Genomic DNA, 21,496 nt, shown 5'->3' on the forward strand with positions numbered 1-21,496 from the left:
AGTCTCTACATCTCCCCATCAACAGTATAAGCTCCCAACATTTGCTCCCCAACCTCTGCTTTAAAGTTAGTCATGGCACAAAGGTTGTCTTTAGGCAATGCTGCTACACACTTTGGTGAAAGACTCAGCTCTTTGTACAAGAGTATTTCTTATTTCACCTGGTACAGTGTCTAAACTTATTAAAAGTAGTTAAAACTTAGTGTTATGTTGCTTTTTTAAGTTATTAAGCATAAAACCCACATTAAAAAAAAAATAATCAAGATTTTCAAGCACTTCATATTAAAAACCACCTGGGAAGAGATGGGGGTACCATTGCTTACAGAAAACAAACATCAGTTTTCAAACATCAGTGTTAATAAGAACTATGTAATTACAGATAAGTCTTTTAACTGATGTTAACACAGTCACTCCTAAAATAGAAAAATTTTGAGACTTCCTACATTACTTTCACACATCTGATGTGCAGTTCATCTGTTTAGGTTTAGAAGGATGAAAGAGCACCATACAACCATGCCTGAAATGACAAAATCCAAACTCATGACTTATTGTCAGTAACAAAGCCCAGTGGAAAATGCAGATTTCTAACAAGATTAAAAAGCTGTCTTTAAACTTAAATGGACTACTTATGCCACAAATGCACACTCTATAAAAATAGTTCAATACCTCCCTGAAAATACTGTTGCTATTTAAGCAAGTTCCTGCTCAAACAATGGACATGTCAAGAAACAAGCACAAGACCCTACACGATTAAGTTTAGAAGAATGCTAACAAGTACAGGTACACTTAAGCTACATAAATTCAAATACAGGAACAAATTCCTAGTTCAACAGACCCAACATATCCCTCCCCGAGTGGAAGAAGCACAGAGCTAGCGGAGGGAACGGCTTGCTTTCCTCAAGTCAGAAATCAGCGTTGGCTTTTCTGTGTCAAGTTACTGTTCATTCCACTTGGGGAGTCTCGTTTGAGAAGGATGATCTTAAAGGTCCTTTCCAACCAAGACGATTCTGTGAACTAAACGCCTCCCTGTATAAGCTCCTCCCTATTGATTTATAACAGAATAAAGTTGTGGTGTCAGTGGGTTTTTTCTTAAATATTTTTGGAGTTTAAGTCCACTTATTAGTTACGTACATCTTCACTGCAGACTAGCATCAGAACAAACAGCCTGTATTCCTGTATACAGGGTATTTTTTTTTTTTTCTTTTTTAAGTTTTGAAAACAGCAGTTGATTTTTTTTTTTTTTAAGAACTTCAACATAGGAAGCAGTATCTGTATAACACTTCACAAAGGAGAGCAACTAAAACTTAAGATGACTGAAAAGGTTCATCACTTTCTACAAGCTATTCATTTTGATTAACCTATTTTACTGGAGTACTTTGAAGAGCTTTAAATTATTAAGAAACATAACTATCAGTGAAAGGAATAATCTAAATGTTTGACTGGAAATGAAGATCTAGCTGAACAATTCAGCTTATCCTACACTCAAGTCCTCAGAAATCTCTGCAAGAAGCCGTTAAGTCCTTGACTGTTGTTTCTTACAGCAAAAACTACTGCTTGTGCAATTCCTCTAACTCTCATGAAAAAATATTCCAGGCAAAACACACAATAATTCCTAACATTTTCACAAACCATAAAAATAACTGGACACAGACTCCTAGTCTCTAGACACCATACTTAATATCTGCTATTCCTCCTCCCACTCCTGCAGAAGTTGCTTTCAAATAGAGACTAAGAGAGCTCATATGCTTTCACTAACCAGAGGACCAGAAAGCTTAAAGTTTTATTTCCATAAAATATTATCTGTTATCATGACAATAGGAAAAAGATCCAAAAATACATGCCACTATCTTAAGTGAGTCTGAATGAGTTTTATAGCCTAGCAAAACTGCCTTTGCATCTCACAAAAGGCTCTTTATCTGCTAAGGAAACCACATCCCTGGAGGCATTTAAAAGTCTACAGTGGACCAAATACTAGAAAAATATATATTGTGGGAAGTAATCATGCATCAACAGAGAATTAGACAGGATGATTTAAAACATCTTTCCTCACCCATAATTTCCACAATTGGTTTTTACAGACTGATAGTAAACCAAATGTAAATAGTCACCCACATAAACTTCAACTCAAAACTGCTGTACATTATTTTTCCATTTAATTTGAGGATATGGGAGGCACAATCACACTATATAGTAGATAAGTATTGCTCAACTTTGAAGAGGCCAATTTAACCTACAATCCAAGTCGAAATGCTTGGAAGTTTACCAGACATCTGTTATCCAGAGACAGGTGCAAAGACTATCTGTGCTGTTTCACCGATGACAGTGGTGCTAGGACTGCCACTGGCAGTCACTGAAGTTTGCTCAAAAAGTCTCTCCCTTTTGTAAATGCCACAGGAGAGCAGGCATCTGAGGAAACTGTTCCAACCGTCCACGTACCTGTTATTCTCCAAAGAGGTCTTCCTAATCTTGGCAATTCTCTAGTTCCTAAACTCATTTGCAATGAATAAATATAATAGCTTGATCAACCTCTAGCAGACCAAAGTTGACTTCCATTTCATCATTCAAAATCCTGCACGCACAGCAGTAGTTTATTTTCACTCTGCTGAAGCTTAGAAAACCTGCTAGTATCTTACTGTATCCATTTCCATTCAGACATTTGTCCTCCAAGTCATAGGGTTGCCCTTAAAAGAAAAAACACTTAGACTTTGGAAATGCTGAAGTCTTTGGCCTCTTGCATGTAGGGGTACATTGTATAGGCAGACAGCAGAAACATTTTCCTTGAGGTCCATTGCTGACTATGTCTTTTCAGCTATAAATTAAGTTTACACTTAGAATTACACAGAGTGGATTTAAACCACTGATTTACTTAGCTGGACAATTTTGAGACCCAGCTCCCTTCCTCTGAACAAGACCACTGAGCTTAAATTACTTCATGCCTTTTGAAATACTAATCATCTTATCTTTTGCCTTCTTTGTTTATGGTCTCTTACAGAAATTACTACCATGGGAAGAAAAAAAAAAAAAGCCCCAGAACTCTTTTTCAAAGCAGAGGTAGGCCAGGATTAGCTCTATTTTTCAAATGTGAAGTTAAAGGCTCTCCTAGGAATAGGTATTAAATTTTCAAAGAAGAACCAAAATTCTGTCCCTGGCTCAATTGCTTCATTCACAGCTGTTCTTTTTGGTTCTTAATGTTATACAAAGATAAACTACTAGTAAATTAATTATGTTGCATATTTACATATTCTAACATTTTATTGATCCAAATCAACCCCAGTCCAATCCTTTACTACTTATAGCTCATGTGTATTGTATTTTCCACAAACCATATTCCAAAAGCCAAGGGCATCAAGGGTGCCCTGAAGCAGAAGATAACTCCCATACAGTGCAAGGACATCTACCACCTACTTTATCCAAGCGGCAGCGGTGCACATCAATGCATCACTGAATTGAAAAGCGTCATTCACAGGTAGAAAAAAAAAGTCAGACCTATATTCTGACCAAGAGATGCTGTACTACTTCTTCTTGCAAGAGTACCACAAAAGCTTAGTGATTAAGACTTGCAATTGCATTAAGTATCTTTCCCAAATCACACTACACAAGTGTAGTGTGCCAGGCAGAGAACAGCCTTTGCTGACTTAACTGTCTCTACAAGCAGAAAATACATCTACCCCAAATAACCTGTTTGTTCCCATTTTGACAGGAGGCTATAAGAGACAAGCTTTACATAAGCATCTCATGCTATTTAAAGCAACATGCTTACTATTTAGAGAACACAATCTGAATGAATTTCATGAGCCAGTACTTAATCTACTTTAGCCAGTCCAGGCTTGACTCACAGGTTGCCCTGCTAGCATTGTAAGGGACTCTTGATATCACTTACCTTGCACATGCTAAAACAGCAGTCTGGGAGAAAGCTGTTACAACACAAGTGAGCAGCTACTTCACTACACTACTTGTGTGTATGATACTGTCTTTTCTATGCCCATGCTTGAGTTGTTCTTATACCTGTGACACTGCTTGTGCAGCTTGGGAACGTTAATCCAAGTGAACAAATCTACTGTAACTATATTGAACAGGGCATACCTGGAAAATTTCTAGACAACAAGAATTCAAAGAATCAAGAAGAATGCTTCAGAGCTTATTTTGCCTAAACTGAGTGAGACCACAGTATGGCAATTCATTTACCTGTACATACTGACTATTACAGTGACCTCAAAGAGCAACAAAACAAAATGAATGCCTAATAGTTCTCAGATAGCAACCACAAGTTTGTTACCCTGGTTTAGATACTTAAATAAAATAATCAGTATCACATCTCACCCTTGTGTCTATTTGCATTGGCTTCTGCAAACCTGCCCACACGAAGTAAAATTCAAGCAAGTGGATACAGAGATTCTGCAAGAGAGATCAGGAGTTACTAAGGAAGTCTCTGCAGGAAAAACAGCAGTCATCTGATCTAAGTTCAGTCGCAGCACTCCTGATGTGTTCTGCCCTTCATAAAACACTGCCTCCTCATCACACCCATCAGGGAAACATATCCACCTCCACCAATCATCCCTACTTTGTGTGCATTTTTAGACTGCTGTGAAAATATCAACTAGTCCCTCTGCTTATCTTCATACCTAAGCAATATTAGTCTTGCTGCTTTAGCCAGAGTTGACAAGTCTTTATGACTCAGATGCTGTCTTCTGTGAGAAGCTCTCCTTGCTATGTAGATCCACAAAGCCACTACATCACTGTGACCTAAAGCATAAAGTCAATAATCATAAAGCACAGACAATTTTAGCTCAATTTACTTTAAGGATCAAAATTATCCAAGTGTTTTGCAGATTCAAGACCTTAAACTCCAAAAAAGAAAATAAATCAAGCATTCACGTGTTTGGAGAAGGTGATGATGAACAGAGTTTACAAAAACTAAATTGCTGTGGAATATTGTGGAGGTCCAAGATAAAGGGTTAAAAAACCCCAGATAATCAACAGAAAATAGATCTATCAGTAGTTGTTAAGAGTTTGAACCACTGATGCACACTTTGAAGCCCCCAAGATGCACACTGGCAGAAGCCAGGCCATCACGCTGGAGGAAGTATCACGTTGCACGGTCATTGTTCCTGCACGCCTCAAAGCAGCTGCTCTCTGTCAGGCAGGGTGCCAGGCTACACAGAGTTTGGCCTGACCTGGTGTGGCACGTAGGATCTCAGTACCAAGAAAATCCACCAGTATAAAATCCAGGTGACTTTAAAGCATTTCAAAGAAGGCAGAAGCAGCCTGTGCTAGGAAATCACAACTTCAGTCCCTGAGCTCCTCTCACCATTTAAAGACCCTTAAAACTTTTCATTGTGTTGTCTTATCTAGTCTAATGTTAATGCACAAGATGCCATAGCACCGAATAGTTAAAACTAATCCTTACTTGGGTAAAGCTAGCTATTTTGATTAACTATTTTAACAGACCAAAGACCACTTCAGAGAACATGTTAAAGAAGTCTGGAGGTTTTTTTTTTTAAGCACAATATCACAGGGTTTTTTTTGCAACTCCACGCCACAGCATTGGGGAAGGAGTAGCACAAGAATGTTAAACACCAGAAAGACTTCAAACTACAGCGTGTTGTTTGATCTGAAACGGAATTAAAACTCACTGTCACAATAAAACTTGCTTACGCACTGAAAAACATGTGCAACCTCTTGGCTGTTCTTTACTTGTCGCACCTTGGGATCGACTGATGTAAATCATGAAGCAGAACATCTGAAAAAGCTCAGCAGTTTCCTCTTGTTTTCAGTAAAGAAACATTTCTAACCACCTACTGCAGTTACCAAGCTAAAATGCCACCTTTACTTACTCTGTGGCAGCCTCTGTGACAGAGCTCATTAGCTGCAGAAGAGCGTGAGTCCAAAGAGGCTCTTTGCCAAGCACAGTCCTCTTGAAAAACCGGGTGATCAGATGCCTGCTGCAGTGAAGGAAGACCGACACTCCTCATCAGAGCCAGCTTCTTATTGGGGCGATTGTGAACAAATACTAAGTAGGCATAGACAACTGTGTTCTGCTGTTCTACAACCCATACAGCTCTTCTTGCATACATAACTGAACAGAGAAAGTAACTGAGTCCTTAGGGGCTGAGAACAGCTATCATATTTTGTTTTCTTTTCCTACAGTCTTTTCCACTTGTTTTTACAGCTGTCTTCATCTTCTAGAAGGTCCGAAGTTTCACAAGTTTGTATTTTCAGCTTCAAGTCCAGAAAAAGATCCCTCCAGAATTTAGTACTATGTGAGAGCTGAACAGTGGTGTACAGCAGTCTGCCTGCTCCTTTCAACCTTTTTCTACATACATTAATTACTCATTTTACTGAAAACTAATGCAGTGTTTTCCATGCAAATTGAAGAGACAGTCTATTCTTTTCCAAGCGGGCATAAAATCTAAAACAGAGGAGGAATACAGTGAAGTAAAGTGTGAAGGTCTGTGGAAGAAAATAAAAATCAAGGTATATAGAAAGAAACAGTTTTATGGTGTTTAGAGCTGCCCAATTTCTTTCCTTCTTTAAAATAAAGGCACAAATTAGCATATTAAAGAGGCAATAGTGGAAGGAGCAAGCTGTGGGCAAGTACAGAAACTAAAGACAGATTATAAGGATAGATTAATAACCTGAATTTACTCACCTATGAACTCTGAGATTACAAAGCAACAACAATAGGAGCTCTGCTTTCATAATTAGGCTTTTGATTTTCTAGCACTTATATTTTCCGCATTATTAGGGACTGAAGCAGCATCAACCAAGTACATTTTCTAGAACTCAGCTGGAAAAACACAGTTCACTAATACAAAAAAAACCCACCCCACCAAACAACCCACAACCGCCTTTCATCCCTTTCTCCCACTAAGGATTCACCCAAACACAGAGCTATTTGAGAACTTCATTCACATATAACAGCACTTGCTTCAGGTTAAAGTAAATATATCATTTAGTTCTGATAAATACTCATTTGAGAGGATTCCTAGCTGAGAAACCTTGAGCAACTTTGGCAGGTGTTTCGATGCTGACCTCTCAGGACTCCACAACATTGGCAGAAATGGCTGCAGACCCAAAACTCCTCTCTTCACGCAGCTGTGGCTCCAATATACCATGGCAATGTAAAGTAAAAACACCCTTCCCAGCACCTTCAGATCTATCATAGGTCAACTATGACTTAAGTTCTCCACAAGCAAAACTAATTATCTAATTACTAACCTGGTTTTGAGCAACTATTTGGTAAGTTTAGCTTTTTAGGAAGACTTGAGGACATCAAAACATTTGCAATAAAACTTAGAACAAAAATCCTTAAAAGCACTTGTTTTCAACACAGGTCTTTCATAAACTGACTTAGAAGTGAATTTGAAATCACAGCAAATGTATTTTTGGAAACAATAAGGAACCATCAAAATACATGAAAGAGAGGTCTTACTGAACTTCCCCTCATCGTAGTCCTGATCTTCACTGAGCTATACACAGATATAGGACACATCCACATCGCCTTGTATGACACTTCAAAACAAGTCTTCTGTAGTATTACCTTATAATACTTTGCACAGCAGTAATTTTGTTTAAGTTTAGAGAGAAATGTTTAAGACCACAATGTAAGTTTCAAAGCACAGACATTTGCCAGGATTTGGGGCACAGGGAGAAGGTGGGCTATGAAGAAATATAAGACTTCAACACTGTAATGGGTAAGCAAGCTGCCACTCTAAAAATCCCCAACAATTCTTGAAAACTTAATATTTACTTCAAATGTTTTCAGTACTTGTCTAGATTTTAAATAAATGTTTTCATTAAAGTTTAGCATGTTTGAAAGCTGATGTATTTCCAAACTATACTTTGTGCCTTTGATTAAATACACAGTAGTATATTTATAGGAAGATTCTACTGAAACAGCTGAAAAAAACCCATCAGTCCTTGACACTGTAGAATGAACTTTGTTGTATAAACTACTCAGCTTATTGAGAAAACATCATTTCAAAATAGGTCTTAGAGGAAAAAGTGATCAAGATTGGCTGAATATTAGTCTCACATACTCTTCAATTCAACAGCAAATCTAAACAGCCAAAAAACTTTCTATAGATGTGGGCTATATAAGGTTTTCTCCATACACACTATTATATGGATTATTTAGAAAGTGTAACATCTGAGCAACTGAAACTATTCTGCCAGTCTGAAATACTGCATCTCACCTCTAGAGCCTGAAGAATGCAAACAGCAAGTCTAGCCAAAAGAGGAGCAGGTTTTAAATTTTACAACCAGTTTAAATAAAGAAACCTGCATTAGACCACATGAGCAATTAAAAGGCAAATCCATTAATATTTCTGGAGTAGATTAGCAAACTAATCTCAGCAGTGATTAACGCAGAGAAACAGGTAAGATCTGATTAGCTAACTAGTAACTTGCATCTTAACCAAACTCAGAACAGTGCCTAGTCGTATCTAGAACGGAACTGGTTACCAACCTTGTCAATAAGCAAACAGATCATTCTGTATGGCTTACCAATTACCCACCCCACAACTTCATCAAAAAAGCCGTGTTTTTAAAGAAGAAAATCCTTTAAGCTATAAGTTGTCTCACAAAAGTATAAGAGAAGGACAGATGCCATCATACAGACTTTTAGCTAAGCAAAGTGGACAAACTAGTTAACTCCATGAATATCCCACAGCACAGTTCAGTTCCAGTATCTCACTGGTATTTTTCCCACAAATTTCTATGTGAAGCCTATTAATACCCAGGTACCACAGAAGGAACATTTTAGCCAGCATCCCATTTTATTTAGCTTTTCTTTTGCACAGGGCATCAAATGCAGGGACACTGCTGCAGAAGTATTTCCTTTCCTTGCATTTTTATTGCTACTTCTGCAAACTGCCTCCTCCCCACTACTCTTCACAGATCTACTCACACAAACCTCTTCAAGTCTGGTACCTACTGAAGGCAGTAGGGTTACATTCTCACAAGCATAAAGTGTTGTCTGATCATAATGTAAGACTCCATTTTACATCTACAGAAACTATATTAGCATCTTCAGTTTTAAACTGTAGCAGTTGCCTCTGTGGACACACACAGCAGCTTTGAAAAGCGAGCTGTGTACATGCATTTGTATTACATACAAGTATAGGCACAAAATGAAGTTCACTAGTTTTTAAATCAGCACCTCCACTCTCACATGAGGAGGGAAGTAGAATTCTGAATAACAGGAGTAAAACATCTCTCCATTGAGCTGGATCATCTGCAATTGCCATATTAGAACACTATTTCTGTTTCTGACTGCTTATTAGCAGTTTCTTTAGTTAATTCATAGGGGTTTCCTTGCTCTTATTTAGCTTTATGGAATTACTCAAATTGTAAGGGGAGGCTTAACCAAACAGATTTGCACCAAGATGACTTAGAAATCATTGCACACTGTTCTCTAGGAACAGAGTGGCATAACTTTTTTGCTACCCTGTCTACTCCTGCCTCCTCATGGCTTCCTTGCATTTTAAAAACAAGCCACTTTTCTTTGGCCTCTGCTTCAAGCATCTTTTCATAGCTCTTTGTACTCTGTATCAAGTAGACTGGACTTCAAGAACTGGGTTGGGAGCAGAGAGTAAGTTGCCATGGGGTATATATAGCACTGGCAAGTGTAAGAAGCCTGCTGTACTGCTGAAGTTAAAAAAATCAGAACTAAAACACAAGCAAATCTTTAACAACTACAATTTAGTTCAGTTTATCTAGAAATAGCCTTTCTGCAACAGTTCTCTTCACACACTGAGGAAAGTAAAATCTCACCCGTGTCATTTTAAAAAAGTCTAACGATGGTCTGTTCCATCGAACATCCTCCTCCCGTCTGCGCTTTAGCCGGCTTTTCTTTTCATTCAGAACACAAGGCTGAGAGCGGCATCTCAACAAGCCCTGACGCCGGCTGAGCTCGGGTGTGGAGGTGGGAGTGCTGTTGGCTGAAGGCAAGAGATTTCCCGTCTCGGTGATGTGCTCCTGGGAGAGGGAGAGGCGGCGCCTTGGGTTAAAGTCACAAGGGCCTCCAGAATTCCAGCGGGTACTTGAGCTTGTGCTGCCCTCGCTACTGTCCACAAACCCGCTGCTGGCAGAGGAAGGTCTGGGTACTGGTGATGTGTTGAAGCTGGTGATAGTGAAGACGTTATTTAGCGACAGTATGTTTTGTGGCAGACTGATACTTGTGCTTCTCTGTAAGGTTGCACTTCCATGACTGTTGCAGCGTTGCAAGGTAGCACTACCACCACTATTACACCGTCTCTTTGACACAGGAGTCCAAACCTTTGAATTGCCAGGCTTCCACGGTGACCGACAGCGAGCCAGCTCATCTGGCTCAGAGAGGGACCTACAATGCCTTTTCGTTGGTGGTGCCAAGGGTTGACCCGAGTTTTCGTTAAGGTTTAATTCGCTTATCCATCCTGACACCATAGACGTACTGGAAGATTCCTGCTGCCACTGAAGACTACCATTACTGGCAGTGCCGGTGCTGAATGGGCACACTGGGAAAGGGTAAGCTGAATTCCTTGTTGTATCAGTCTGGATTGGGCAACCCCCATTTAAAGCTTTCCAAGGACTCTCTTCTGAAAACAAAAGAAAGATAGAGGTGAAAGATGCAAAGGAAAAAGACAATTTGTTTTAAACCTAGTTTAACGTAAAACCATTAATCAAACTCAAGCTTAGGAGAATGAGCCACAAATACCCAGCTCTTAACCAAAATTCACACTATAGTTACATATTAATTTTAAAAAAGGTAGAAAATTCAAAAAAAAAAAAAAAGACCAAAGTATTTCAATCGCCAATCCAGGCACTGCAGTATATATGTACCTTGTTAATTCTTCCTGTACACTGAAAGATTACAGCACTGTGTTTCTTAGCGAGCAACAGGGACAGCTTCCTTACCTGCTTCCTAGTGCATAGCATATACCACAATTAAAACCTATAACAGTGAACAACCTAAGGTACAAACAAAATGGATTAACAGGTAATGTGAGAACCCACCAGGGAATATTTTAATTTTTTTTTTTAAGTTAAAGAGCAGGATAATCTGTTCATACACTGCTGTCCATCTGGCTGTTATGCTTTTCTATTAAGAATACCTTACTAAAGAAAAGTTTCAAAGAGATGGGCATTCGCATTCTGTAGTGTGAAAAGCTTTAAATGAGAAACAGTATAAAGTTAAAATCAGACTGCAGATTGTTTCCTTTTTTTTTTTTCCCCTCTCATATTCAAAGTGTAGGAAAAAAAAAATCTTAATTCAATGCATAAAATAAAGTGAGTGTCCCTTAAGAACCTCCTGCAAGTTTTACTGTGAATACAGCCATAACCCATAGTGCACAGCTTCTCATCTGAAGTGGCAATGCTGGGTTAAAAGCAGTCTGCCAGAGAAGCCTCTCACTCTTTTGTAAAGTGTTTCTTTGAGAACATTCTGCACATTTTACAGCTGTTCCTCCACATTATACAATGAAGTGTAAGAAGAACTACAGCAGACTTTGGATTTGCAAATTGAAAAGCAGTAAAACTGTTGGCCAGTTAACAGTGCTTCATGCTTGGTTAGAAAATTTGCTAATTTAAACCAATTAGCCAAGTAAGTTTCCCTTATCCCAGCTTTAAAGAAAGAATATTTAAAATACCAAGTTTTTCCCCTATGCCTATTTTAAGAACCTAGATATAGCCTAAACATTAAATACTTGTATATTCTTATAGTTGGCTGCCTAAACTAAGTTTTAGAGTAATTAACAGATAAAAGATTTGCTGAGTAGGTTTAAAAGTTGCAAACCCAAATAGTTGTACGTGTTCCATGCCCAAAGTATGTCATGGATTATCCTGTTTATTTGGATCTTATTTAAAGAACACCCTATTGTCTCAAAATCATTTAGCTGTGCAGACAGCTGGCCTATTCAAACAACATGTTTTATTAGAATTCCTCTGTCCTTCCTCCTCCATTCTTTCAGATGGGTACAACCACATACTGTGCTTTGCCTTAAGCATGTAAGCTCTTCAAGGCAGGGACCATCCATAATTCAATGCAAGTAAAATAGCCAACACAATGGGATCCAGATAACGTTTGAAACTCCTAGCATCTACTGTAGGACAATTTGCTAGCTTGGACTGGCCTGATTTTTTAAAAATCCTTAGGAAGTTTTCTCCCAGGCTGGGAGGTTGGTTTAAAGTTTACTGTAAAAAAAAAAAGTCAAGAGTTACACATGTGTTTTAATTGTTTACATGGTAACAGTATTTAAGATAAAATACCATTTCCCTTTGAAACCTCACACAAAACCAAGATTCACATTTTACAGGGAATCCCACTGAGCAAATAAAAATCCTCCATGCTTAAAGACACGACAGAACATGCAAAATTTTAAGTCCATCCCTTAATAAAGCAGTACAAAGTTTACATATAATAAGTTGCACTTTTATTTTTGCTAGATACAACTTACTCTTATTCTAATGGGACCAAGGGAGAAAAGCAAATAACACTTGTATGATGGCACTGGACTTCAACTTATGGTTTGCATCATGCTGGATATTCTGTGTGGCAAAGCATGTAAGAAGGTGTGTAAAGACGGGAGAGCTTTCTGCTAGCTGAGGAACCTGAAGAGATGTTTAGCATGAAAAACAGCATCGCTGTGCTTCTGTACACCACAGCAGATATTGAACCAAAAAAAAATGTGTTACAAGGGCTTTTACTATGCAAAGCAGATCACAAGTACAAAACTAACAACCAGCTATTCCCAGTATTGTTCAAAGACCAGCTTAAACCAGCAGGCTCTACAACAGCATGCTCCATCCCCCTCACCTTATTTACAAAAGAAAGGCTGTTTGCTATACCAATTACCTCAGTAAAACACAGCTACGGTTTCTGAAGAACTTACCGTTGATTTCGAAAGGGAACAAGCTGCCACTTTTGTTCAGCTTCTCAGATGAGTACTGAAATTAATCAGAAAAATAAAGTTTTAACTGTGAAAGAGTCAGCACACACCTCAAGGAAACTGCATGCAGTTTTCAGTTTCTCTATATGTGCATTTAACAACGTATTTAAAAGGATGGGGTTTTGCTGGGTATCTTGAAGAAATTCCTGAACAGTTAATCATTACAAATAAAACCTCTAGCATCTAGCTATTTGTAATGTTTTCTGATATATTGCGAAGTATCAAACTGTTTCAAAAGTTGCAACATTAGCCCATGTGAATAAACTGCAAAATTAAGAGCGATAATTCACCCTTAATGAAAAAGCTTTGATCCAATTCTAATTTTGGTGAAGAAGAAATTGCAATCTGACAATTGGGTTTCCATTTCAATCTTAAGGCTAAAAAGCAAAAGACTTCATCTTAAACTAAGAGACAGGAATAGCTTTATCCAAGTTAAGTATACAAGCTTTTAAGGGTCACCACAGTGTTCACACTGTCCCAATCAGGCTTTACTAGTATTTTACATTTTCTTAGAACCAGTGTAGCAAAGTGTTTTCTTATTTCTTAAAAGTACAAAAGCCATTAAAAAAAAAAATCTTTCCTATCCAAAAATCATCTTTTGCAGACTGACAGTTTTTGAAATCAGTTTGTTGGTGATGGTTCACTACTCAAACAATGTAAAAGCCATGCTTAAAACAAGGTTTGTGGGTAAAGGGATGCAGAATTTATGATTAAGCTTCATCAGTAGCACCTGCACAGTAAGACAAGTTTGTATGTAGAATATTTTCCATTTCCTTAAGTAATTATACCCAGAAAACATTACTACAAAGGCATTCTTAAAGGGTCTAGATTGTTCAGACAAAGAATAGAGCTTGCTATCCAGCCTCCCATGAAGGAGTTATAAATAAATGGCTTCAGGCTCCATCAGAGCCCAGGGGTCATTATTTATTCCCCCATCACCACCTCAGGCTGGAGAGGAAGACTGCTTTAGAAGAGAGCAACACACTTTATGTGAACGTTGTTTCTTGTATATAGCCAAAAAAGATAGCATTGAACACACACTTCCTTTCCAGATACAAAGTCAATTTTTAAATAAACATCCTCGGGCTACAAAGCTTTTCTTTCTTGCTGTATAGCAGCACATGGAGTGCTAGTGACAACTTTATATCCTTGAGCCCCACACATAAGACACAGACACTAAGCAATGGTAATATTCCCTTGGTGGTGGTGTTTCAGAGGTAGGAAATAATGGAACAGATGAAAGGACAGGACAGCAATCAGATTTTTCATCTTATTTTTTTATCAACATCTGCATATGAGACTAGCCATTTGATTTTTACTTTACATTTGCATCTGTAGATGCATTTATAACTTCCTTTTAAAGAAGGCTACTTTAAGTAAACAGTAGAACCCCTAGTTTGAACATCCATGGGATTTGCAGTTAATTAGCCCTATTGAAATCATTTGAAGTCTGCAACTTGACAGCTGGAGCAGCAGCCACTTCTACTAGTTTGCTTTTCATAAATGCAGTTGCCAGTTACATAGTATACATGTTTAAAAAGCTAGTATCAACCATTTACTCTTAACAGCTACTAAGGTATCATACAGAACACAAGGACACATTAAGATAACAGTAATAGTTACATTTCAGCTGTCCCTGAAGGAGAAACAAACAAATTAGAGACTTAAAGGTAAGGTTTTTCAGCAAATTCCTCCCTCTCCAGCTTTCCCCAAATGAAAGGCAACATCAACCTATTCAACTATCAGATAGTAGCTAAGGGAAATAAGTTTTTGGAACAGAATTCTGTGTCAAAAAGTCTTAAAGCTAATGTATCTTGAACCACACAAAAAATGGCAATAAGAATGACCTAATCATAACATAATAGTTAGGGATGTTTAAAAGACTATTCACACAGGCAAAGATCTTCAGTGCTTAGAAGGAACAGAACCTTAAAGACAATCCCATGTGGAAATTATTTATATTTAGTTTTTACAAACAGTTTTCAGCCAATTGCATCTTTAAGAAGGTTCTCTTCACGAATGCCTGAGTTATTTTGTTACCTGCACTTTAACCACCTTAAAAACCCTTGTCCATCAGGTAGAGACTAAACTACCACATCTTTGACAGCTGCAAAGCACTGAAACCATTCTTCAAGGGCGGCATGGAAAAAGTAGGATCATATACATGCAGGCTATCGGTACTACAGAGAATGACTGCAATGTTCTCTAATGCAGCAGACAGCAATCCCATCCTCAGAGCTATTTCTGATCGGCTTCTAGCGAAGTCAGTGCCCAGCTCTATGACAAAGCAGACATATTACAACTGCAACTTGTTCTCTTAAGCGGTCATTTATACAGAATCCTGTTGAGTTACAAAAAAGGTGCTAATTCTTTGAAGATTCAGTCTAAAAACCCTCCCCTAAGAATGTCACACATGACATCATATGCAGAAGAGGGACAGTAAGCTGCACTGTTTCCAGTGAAAGCTCAAGGCACTGAAATAAGGGGTGAGTAAGGGGAAAATGAGTGAAGAATCTCCTTTATGATATATACTTGGCTTTCTATAACTGAAACTAAAAATACTTGGAAACACTATCTGCTAGTGTATTTTAATGATGTCTGGAAGTCCAAACTTGAGTAAACTCTATCAGGCTATAAACTGTTTGTAAGAGGGAGGATCTTTTTATCTATACAGCACATGGCAGAAGTCCCAATAGATATTACTGTAACAGGGCACTGAACCAGTTTATCAGCTCTCCTGGGTTGGCTACGCTCTACCATCCCCCATTCATTCCCTTTGCGCTATGATCTACCCAAAGCTTCCTGAATGAAGAGGGTATTTTTTATGTGATTATGCTCGAGAAGAGATGGCAATTGCTAAGAACCTTGACAGGGAAGTCTACTACCCTCTGTGTGAAGGAAATCTTCCTCAGAATAAGGCCAAATTATTCAACAAGGTCACTTTCCTGGAGGGGAAACTCAAGAGGTCATGCATGTCCATCTTCCAACTAAAAACATGAAGATCTGATGCTTCTTGAGAACTTTCTGGGGAAAAAAGTGTACATTTTAAGATAGAGACACACAAAACAATGAAACTACGAGTTTCATCTAAGGTTGGAATTGTTTGCTTTGTGCAAGAAAGTGGATCTATTTCAAAATGCTTGTTCAAAAGTAGAACCTCTTTTGTGCATTTGGAGAGACCATGCTCAAAAGGAAAGGAATTGCATAGTATGACATTAAGGACAGTGCAAGTTTTGGTTGGTTTACTGAGTCTTAGCAGCTGTTCTTTCGTTAAAATATTCACTTAAGGAGACATCTAGTCTTGAATTAAGTGACTGGAAGTAGCACGCAAGCGAGACTGACAATGAATTGTAATTTACATCACTAATTTAAAAAGTGGTCTTTGCTAGAGAAAGCCCAACTGCAACAAAAATAATTATGGCTGTTCTTGTACATACACTCCAATCTACTACATTAAGAACTTCACAGCCTGTGCTATCCTCCCCATTATTCTCAGAATGACTTCTTGATCTTCATAATTTTAAAATTAATTTCTTTAGTTTCAAGGCATTTTCACCAGTTTTCAAGTACATTTGAGTTCCTCCAATTTATCAGCATTCTTCCCAAACCACACAAAAGCCAACATTTATTATTCAAATACTAATTTAACCCTCACCATACAGATGTGACTTTCATTGTTTGAATAGGCCATGCCAACCCTCCATCTCTCTACCAAATATCCTCCAAATATGACTAGGTAAGAAGCAGTGAGGAGAAGCATTTGACCTTTTCTCAGAATGTGAAGAAGTGATTAAGTCAAGTCACATCTTAGGATCAGCCCTCAAGTCTTTCGGCTAGCGGCTTTCCATTCAAGGAAGTCAGCCCAACTCTACATCTTTCAACCCAAGTCAGCTTCATAAAAATTAAAAATCATGGAAGCCCACATGCACAGAAGAGGTTTATAGTAGACCTTCTTCCTTCCACAAATGCTTGTCTGGAGATGCTCACATTTTGTTCTTAATACCACACCTTGAAGTCTTGCATTTTACACACTGTTACTTCACAAACCAATACTAGCTTCTACACAAATGCCAAAAAACTACAAGCTTAACCAGAACAGAAAAGTCTTGAGGGTTTTTCTGTAAGTTAAGATTCAAGAAATCTTTGTTCAAGGAACTAGAGACCAACTATTTGATTTAATGATGTTGTCAACTCATGAAAGCCTTCATATGCTCGCAGAACATCTCACTGTTGCGAGGTAGAGTCAACCAACCAGGGGTACTATTCTACCTCATGAGCTACAGTGCCCACTTGAGATAAAAGCTTGGGACAACCTTCCTGCTTCTACAGCAGGAAACCAAATCATTTAGTTTTTTTCTGAAGGCAGGTACAGCTCAAGACTGTACAACACAACTAAGGATGCACTGGCCAAATGAATTTCATCAGCTTGGGAAATCAGCATGTTGTTTAACAAAGCAGTAAATGAAGCTACAGCCAGTATTTTACAACATACTCAGGCAACAGGTAAAGAAAGGTACTTGGTCAACATACAGCTTACACAAATGCAAAAGCGTACTATGTCCTATAAATGTTGTCTTCATGCCCAGCTTGGCTAGCTGGAAGGTAAACAGCTTTGAAAGAGCTATTCATTCTTTCTTTTATAACCTTCATTTATGAGCTATATTACAGAATAGCTTTTCCTCAGCTAGTTTACCTATATGACAAGCACTTGTGCAGATGCACTTTGAAAGGTATCATGAAACTGATAAGGGTTAACATCAACCCGGGCAAGATTGATCCTCAATCAGCTCACAAGATGATTCACCACGTGGTCCCACAGAAGTTTGTGCCAGCACAAGTAATGAAAGGTGCAGGCAAGACCATTTCAGAATTGCTCTAAATTGCTGTTGCTATTAGAAGAAACGACAGCATTAACCTGAACTTCTCACCAAAAAGTCTAAACGTGCTAGAGCTGATTCCAGACCCTCACTAGCAGTCTCTTTCCCTTACTAAAATTTAGCAGTTGTCTTTACTAGTGGAAAAAGGGTGCTTTTTATTATCTTAGGTTCACATTTTAGTCAAGAAGCCATCATTTGCTCCCATTAATCCTTTTTAGTAGGGAGCAACCTAGTGGCACACTTACTCACACTTGTTTCTCTATTTCCACAGCTCACTTTGTGATTTCCACACTTTTTCAAGCTTCCATTGTGCACAAACAGAACCTGTTCCTGACCTCAAAACCCATTTTCTGCAAGAACTAAAGCATTTACAAAACCAGCTACTTGATTAAAGGAGGAGAGGAGCAGGAGAAGGGTGAGCATGAAACCACTGATGAGACATCATCTGCCGTTTTCCACTCATTCTTTTTCATGCTTTATTGTGAGTACAGATAAGGACAGGAATAAACCAACCTACAACACATTACAGCATGCCAACACACTGCTGTATAGACTCCACACAGTGTAAGAGCAGTAATACATCCTTCTCTGCTCTTGCAAGTCTCTGGTCCAAAACCTATAGTGACTATCAGTAAAAGAACAGGTCAGTTTCCAAATTTATGCAAACTTCAGTGCCTCAAAAATTAGAAATTACAAGGTGCCACTACAAGTTTAGAGGCAAGCAATACTACTGGTTACTGGTCATCATTGGCTCACACCTAGGCTCAGAGTTTAGTTACAAGTGATGAGTTTGCCAGTTCAAGAATGCAGCAGATTCTCCTACAAACCGCGTATCTGAAGTGCTTCATCAAGCTAGCTGAGATAAATGCAAGCTGAGTAAGCACTTCTATTCTGAGAGAGTTATCATTCCAAGACCTTATATCTGCCTTTCAAGGATAGTACATATTTAAGGTGAAGATAGTAAAAACAAGCAAGTTATTACAAAAACTCTAAATGGACCTGTTACAGTTTTAAAAATAAAACCATTTGATTAATGTCTTCTATTAGACATCCTTATGGACAAAGTATGGGACAAAGGGTCAATGAGAATTGCAGGTGCTTGTGCACAAACTCCACCGCATTCAGGATACACTTCACCTGGTTTGGACTTGTGAACTAAATAAGGAAGCAGTTCAGCTACTTAAGTACAAGTTACAACAGAGGCAGAATCTTACTGTTAAAGTCACTTACATGCTTCAGGTTCAATGCTTGCATTATTACTTAAAAAAATAACAGAACTAGAGTTGAATGATACTTTGACATTTAGTCAAACTAATTTTTTTGTGCCCCGTTGGTACAATAAAGTTTGACCTACAGAAGGGTGCCACTGCAATTCAAGTCAGTGAAACAAGGCTAGTGCATTATGTGAATAATATGGTCTCATGGTTCTCAGGTTGGCACCCAAAATTAACAGGAGACTATTTTCCATTACTCACTCTGGAGTAGGTAATATCTCATTTCACAAGTAAGATGTGAAGAGAATAGATTCCTTACTGTCTGAATAGCAAGCTTGAACCACACCACAGACCCACAGATTAAACCACCAGAAAATAACCCAGTAAATATTACAAAACTTTTCAGAGCACCAGGCATCTGACACAGTGATAAAGCAAGGATCTACTAGCATCAACAACAGTCTGGTAGTCAGTAACCTAACTTTCAGTTCAACTGTATTTACTTGATGACCTGTGCTCCTTCTGCCCAGTGCGAAACTTACCTACCTGGCAGTCACTGATTTTTGTGAGTAAATACTATTGTCAGATCACTTTTGATATAGCCAAGTGCTTGTTAAGAAAGCTTCACCACATAACAATACTTGTGGTTTCTGTTAGGGAAAAAGGAACCCTGAGAGGTTTTGATAATTCTTTTCAGTCATAAGAACATTTTATTTTGTGAAGAGAACAGGCTTTCTGCTAATTATTTAAAAATTATAGAATCATAGAATGGTTTGGGTTGGAAGGGAGCTTAAAGATCATCTAGTTCCAACCCCCCTGCCATGGGCAGGGACACCTTCCACTAGACCAGGTTGCTCAAAGCCCCATCCAACCTGGCCTTGAACACTTTCAGAGAAGGGGCATCCACAACTTCTCTGGGCAACCTGTTCCAGTGTCTCACCACCGTTGCATCATTAAAATAAGAAAGCATCACTTCAAGAAGAACTGTACACTGAAGTTTCACTTTTTCCCCTTACAACTCTTATCTACCTTGCAAACCAGTCCTAACTTAAACAGCTGAATTCTGGCTGAGGCACATTCTTGAATTTGTTATGTAGTTTTGAGTTACTTTTAATCTACTTTGCATTTCACATTTAGTACATGTTATTCTGGTAGATCCTTACCAGATTAATATTGTACGTTTTACACGTCAGATCATCCAAGCTCTGGTTCTGCAGCTTTTCTGTTATTAGTGTTACCATGGTAGTTGTTCCTTTTCCACTGCTGACACAGAAGTGTTGGAGGTTCTTCAGTCTCTTGTTTCAATACTCATAAGCCATTTCTGTTTTGGTTTAAAGTCTTGATATTTATGCTTCCATCTTATTGCCAAAGTTTATTTCCAAATGCTGTCAGTGTATCATGTCTGATTTTCTGTAAAATTGGGGCAGAAAAAGGAAAAAGTCAGAAAAATTCTTGTATACATCATAATTAGTGTTGTAATAACAGGACTTCTGTTTGGACCACTCATTTGTGGAAGTGTACCACTCTGACCAATGCTATTGCCTGGCATTTCAGATTACATGCCTCTATTCATGGAAGAATACTCCTATTGAGATTTTATTGATTACAACTTCAGAAGGGAGATGAGACTCATACATACTAAAGACCAGGATATTATTTGGCTATTTACTACTATTAAACTGATGCTACCTAGGATTTTTGGCCAAGGCAGAAGGAAAGACTTAAGCTTTCCCTCATTTAAACTACTGCTGAAGTCTTAGCCAGGTATACTAGAACAGCATATGAAACATGCTGATACCTACCATACTCTTCTAGATGTATAACACTATTTGCCATTTTAAGACATTCTACCATATTGTTTCATCACTAAACCCTCCTTAAAAAGAAGGGTGGAGCAGTGGGTACCTCAAATGCTATATCCACTTTCCAAACCCTCAGCTACTTTTAATGTATACCTTGTGCTTCTTCTGTTTTAAAGGTTATGTAATTGCTACCTGTCAGCAAACACCAGATCTTAAACTTGTAAGAAGGACAGATTACTACATACGTAAAAGCATCATTGACAAAAGCTTAGATATCTTTATTCTGTGAGCAGTCATCTAAATCAAATGCACTAGGCTCACTGTCTGCCTCTTTCTATCCTGAACATCCTCTACATAATTTTTTCCCCTCTCTCTCTTCCCTCAGCATCAGTAACCCTTAACTGCTGCAATATCATTCCTCACTGTCTTCCAGAAGTCTTTATTAGCTGGTTATTTTTACCACAGCAAACGGACCTCTACTTTCCTCAACTCTACCTCATGCCTCCAGTTCTCAAGCAGAACAAAACCACAGGACTTCAGCTTGTTCATTTTCCTGCTTCTATCATCAAGCCTTTCAGGCTCACCACAGTTCTCAAATTCACTTCCAGTTTTCCAAACCAAGTCTAAATTAGTATTAATTGTGATTTCTTCATAGTACCGTCAACAAACTCCTCTTCCAA

The 21,496-nt window shown here is 38.3% G+C and overlaps 1 protein-coding gene across 4 annotated transcripts in view; it reads right to left on the reverse strand.

Moving 5' to 3' along the window:
• FAM53A (family with sequence similarity 53 member A) overlaps positions 1–21,496 on the reverse strand; it is a 73,229-nt gene that overhangs the window by 30,227 nt on the left and 21,506 nt on the right. For 3 of the 4 annotated variants that reach the window (XM_068403319.1, XM_068403320.1, XM_068403321.1), the window contains exons 2-4: positions 20,178–20,424; positions 12,867–12,921; positions 9,772–10,574 (exon numbers count right to left, since the gene is read on the reverse strand). In XM_068403319.1, the coding sequence (XP_068259420.1) occupies positions 9,772–10,574; positions 12,867–12,921; positions 20,178–20,255 (936 nt within the window). In that variant the 5' untranslated portion in view covers positions 20,256–20,424. The remainder of the gene's footprint in view (positions 1–9,771; positions 10,575–12,866; positions 12,922–20,177; positions 20,425–21,496) is intronic. The other variant, XM_068403322.1, reaches the window with a different exon arrangement.

Source organism: Nyctibius grandis, chromosome 6, assembly GCF_013368605.1.
Source record: "Nyctibius grandis isolate bNycGra1 chromosome 6, bNycGra1.pri, whole genome shotgun sequence".
NCBI classification, from domain to species: Eukaryota; Metazoa; Chordata; class Aves; order Nyctibiiformes; family Nyctibiidae; genus Nyctibius; species Nyctibius grandis.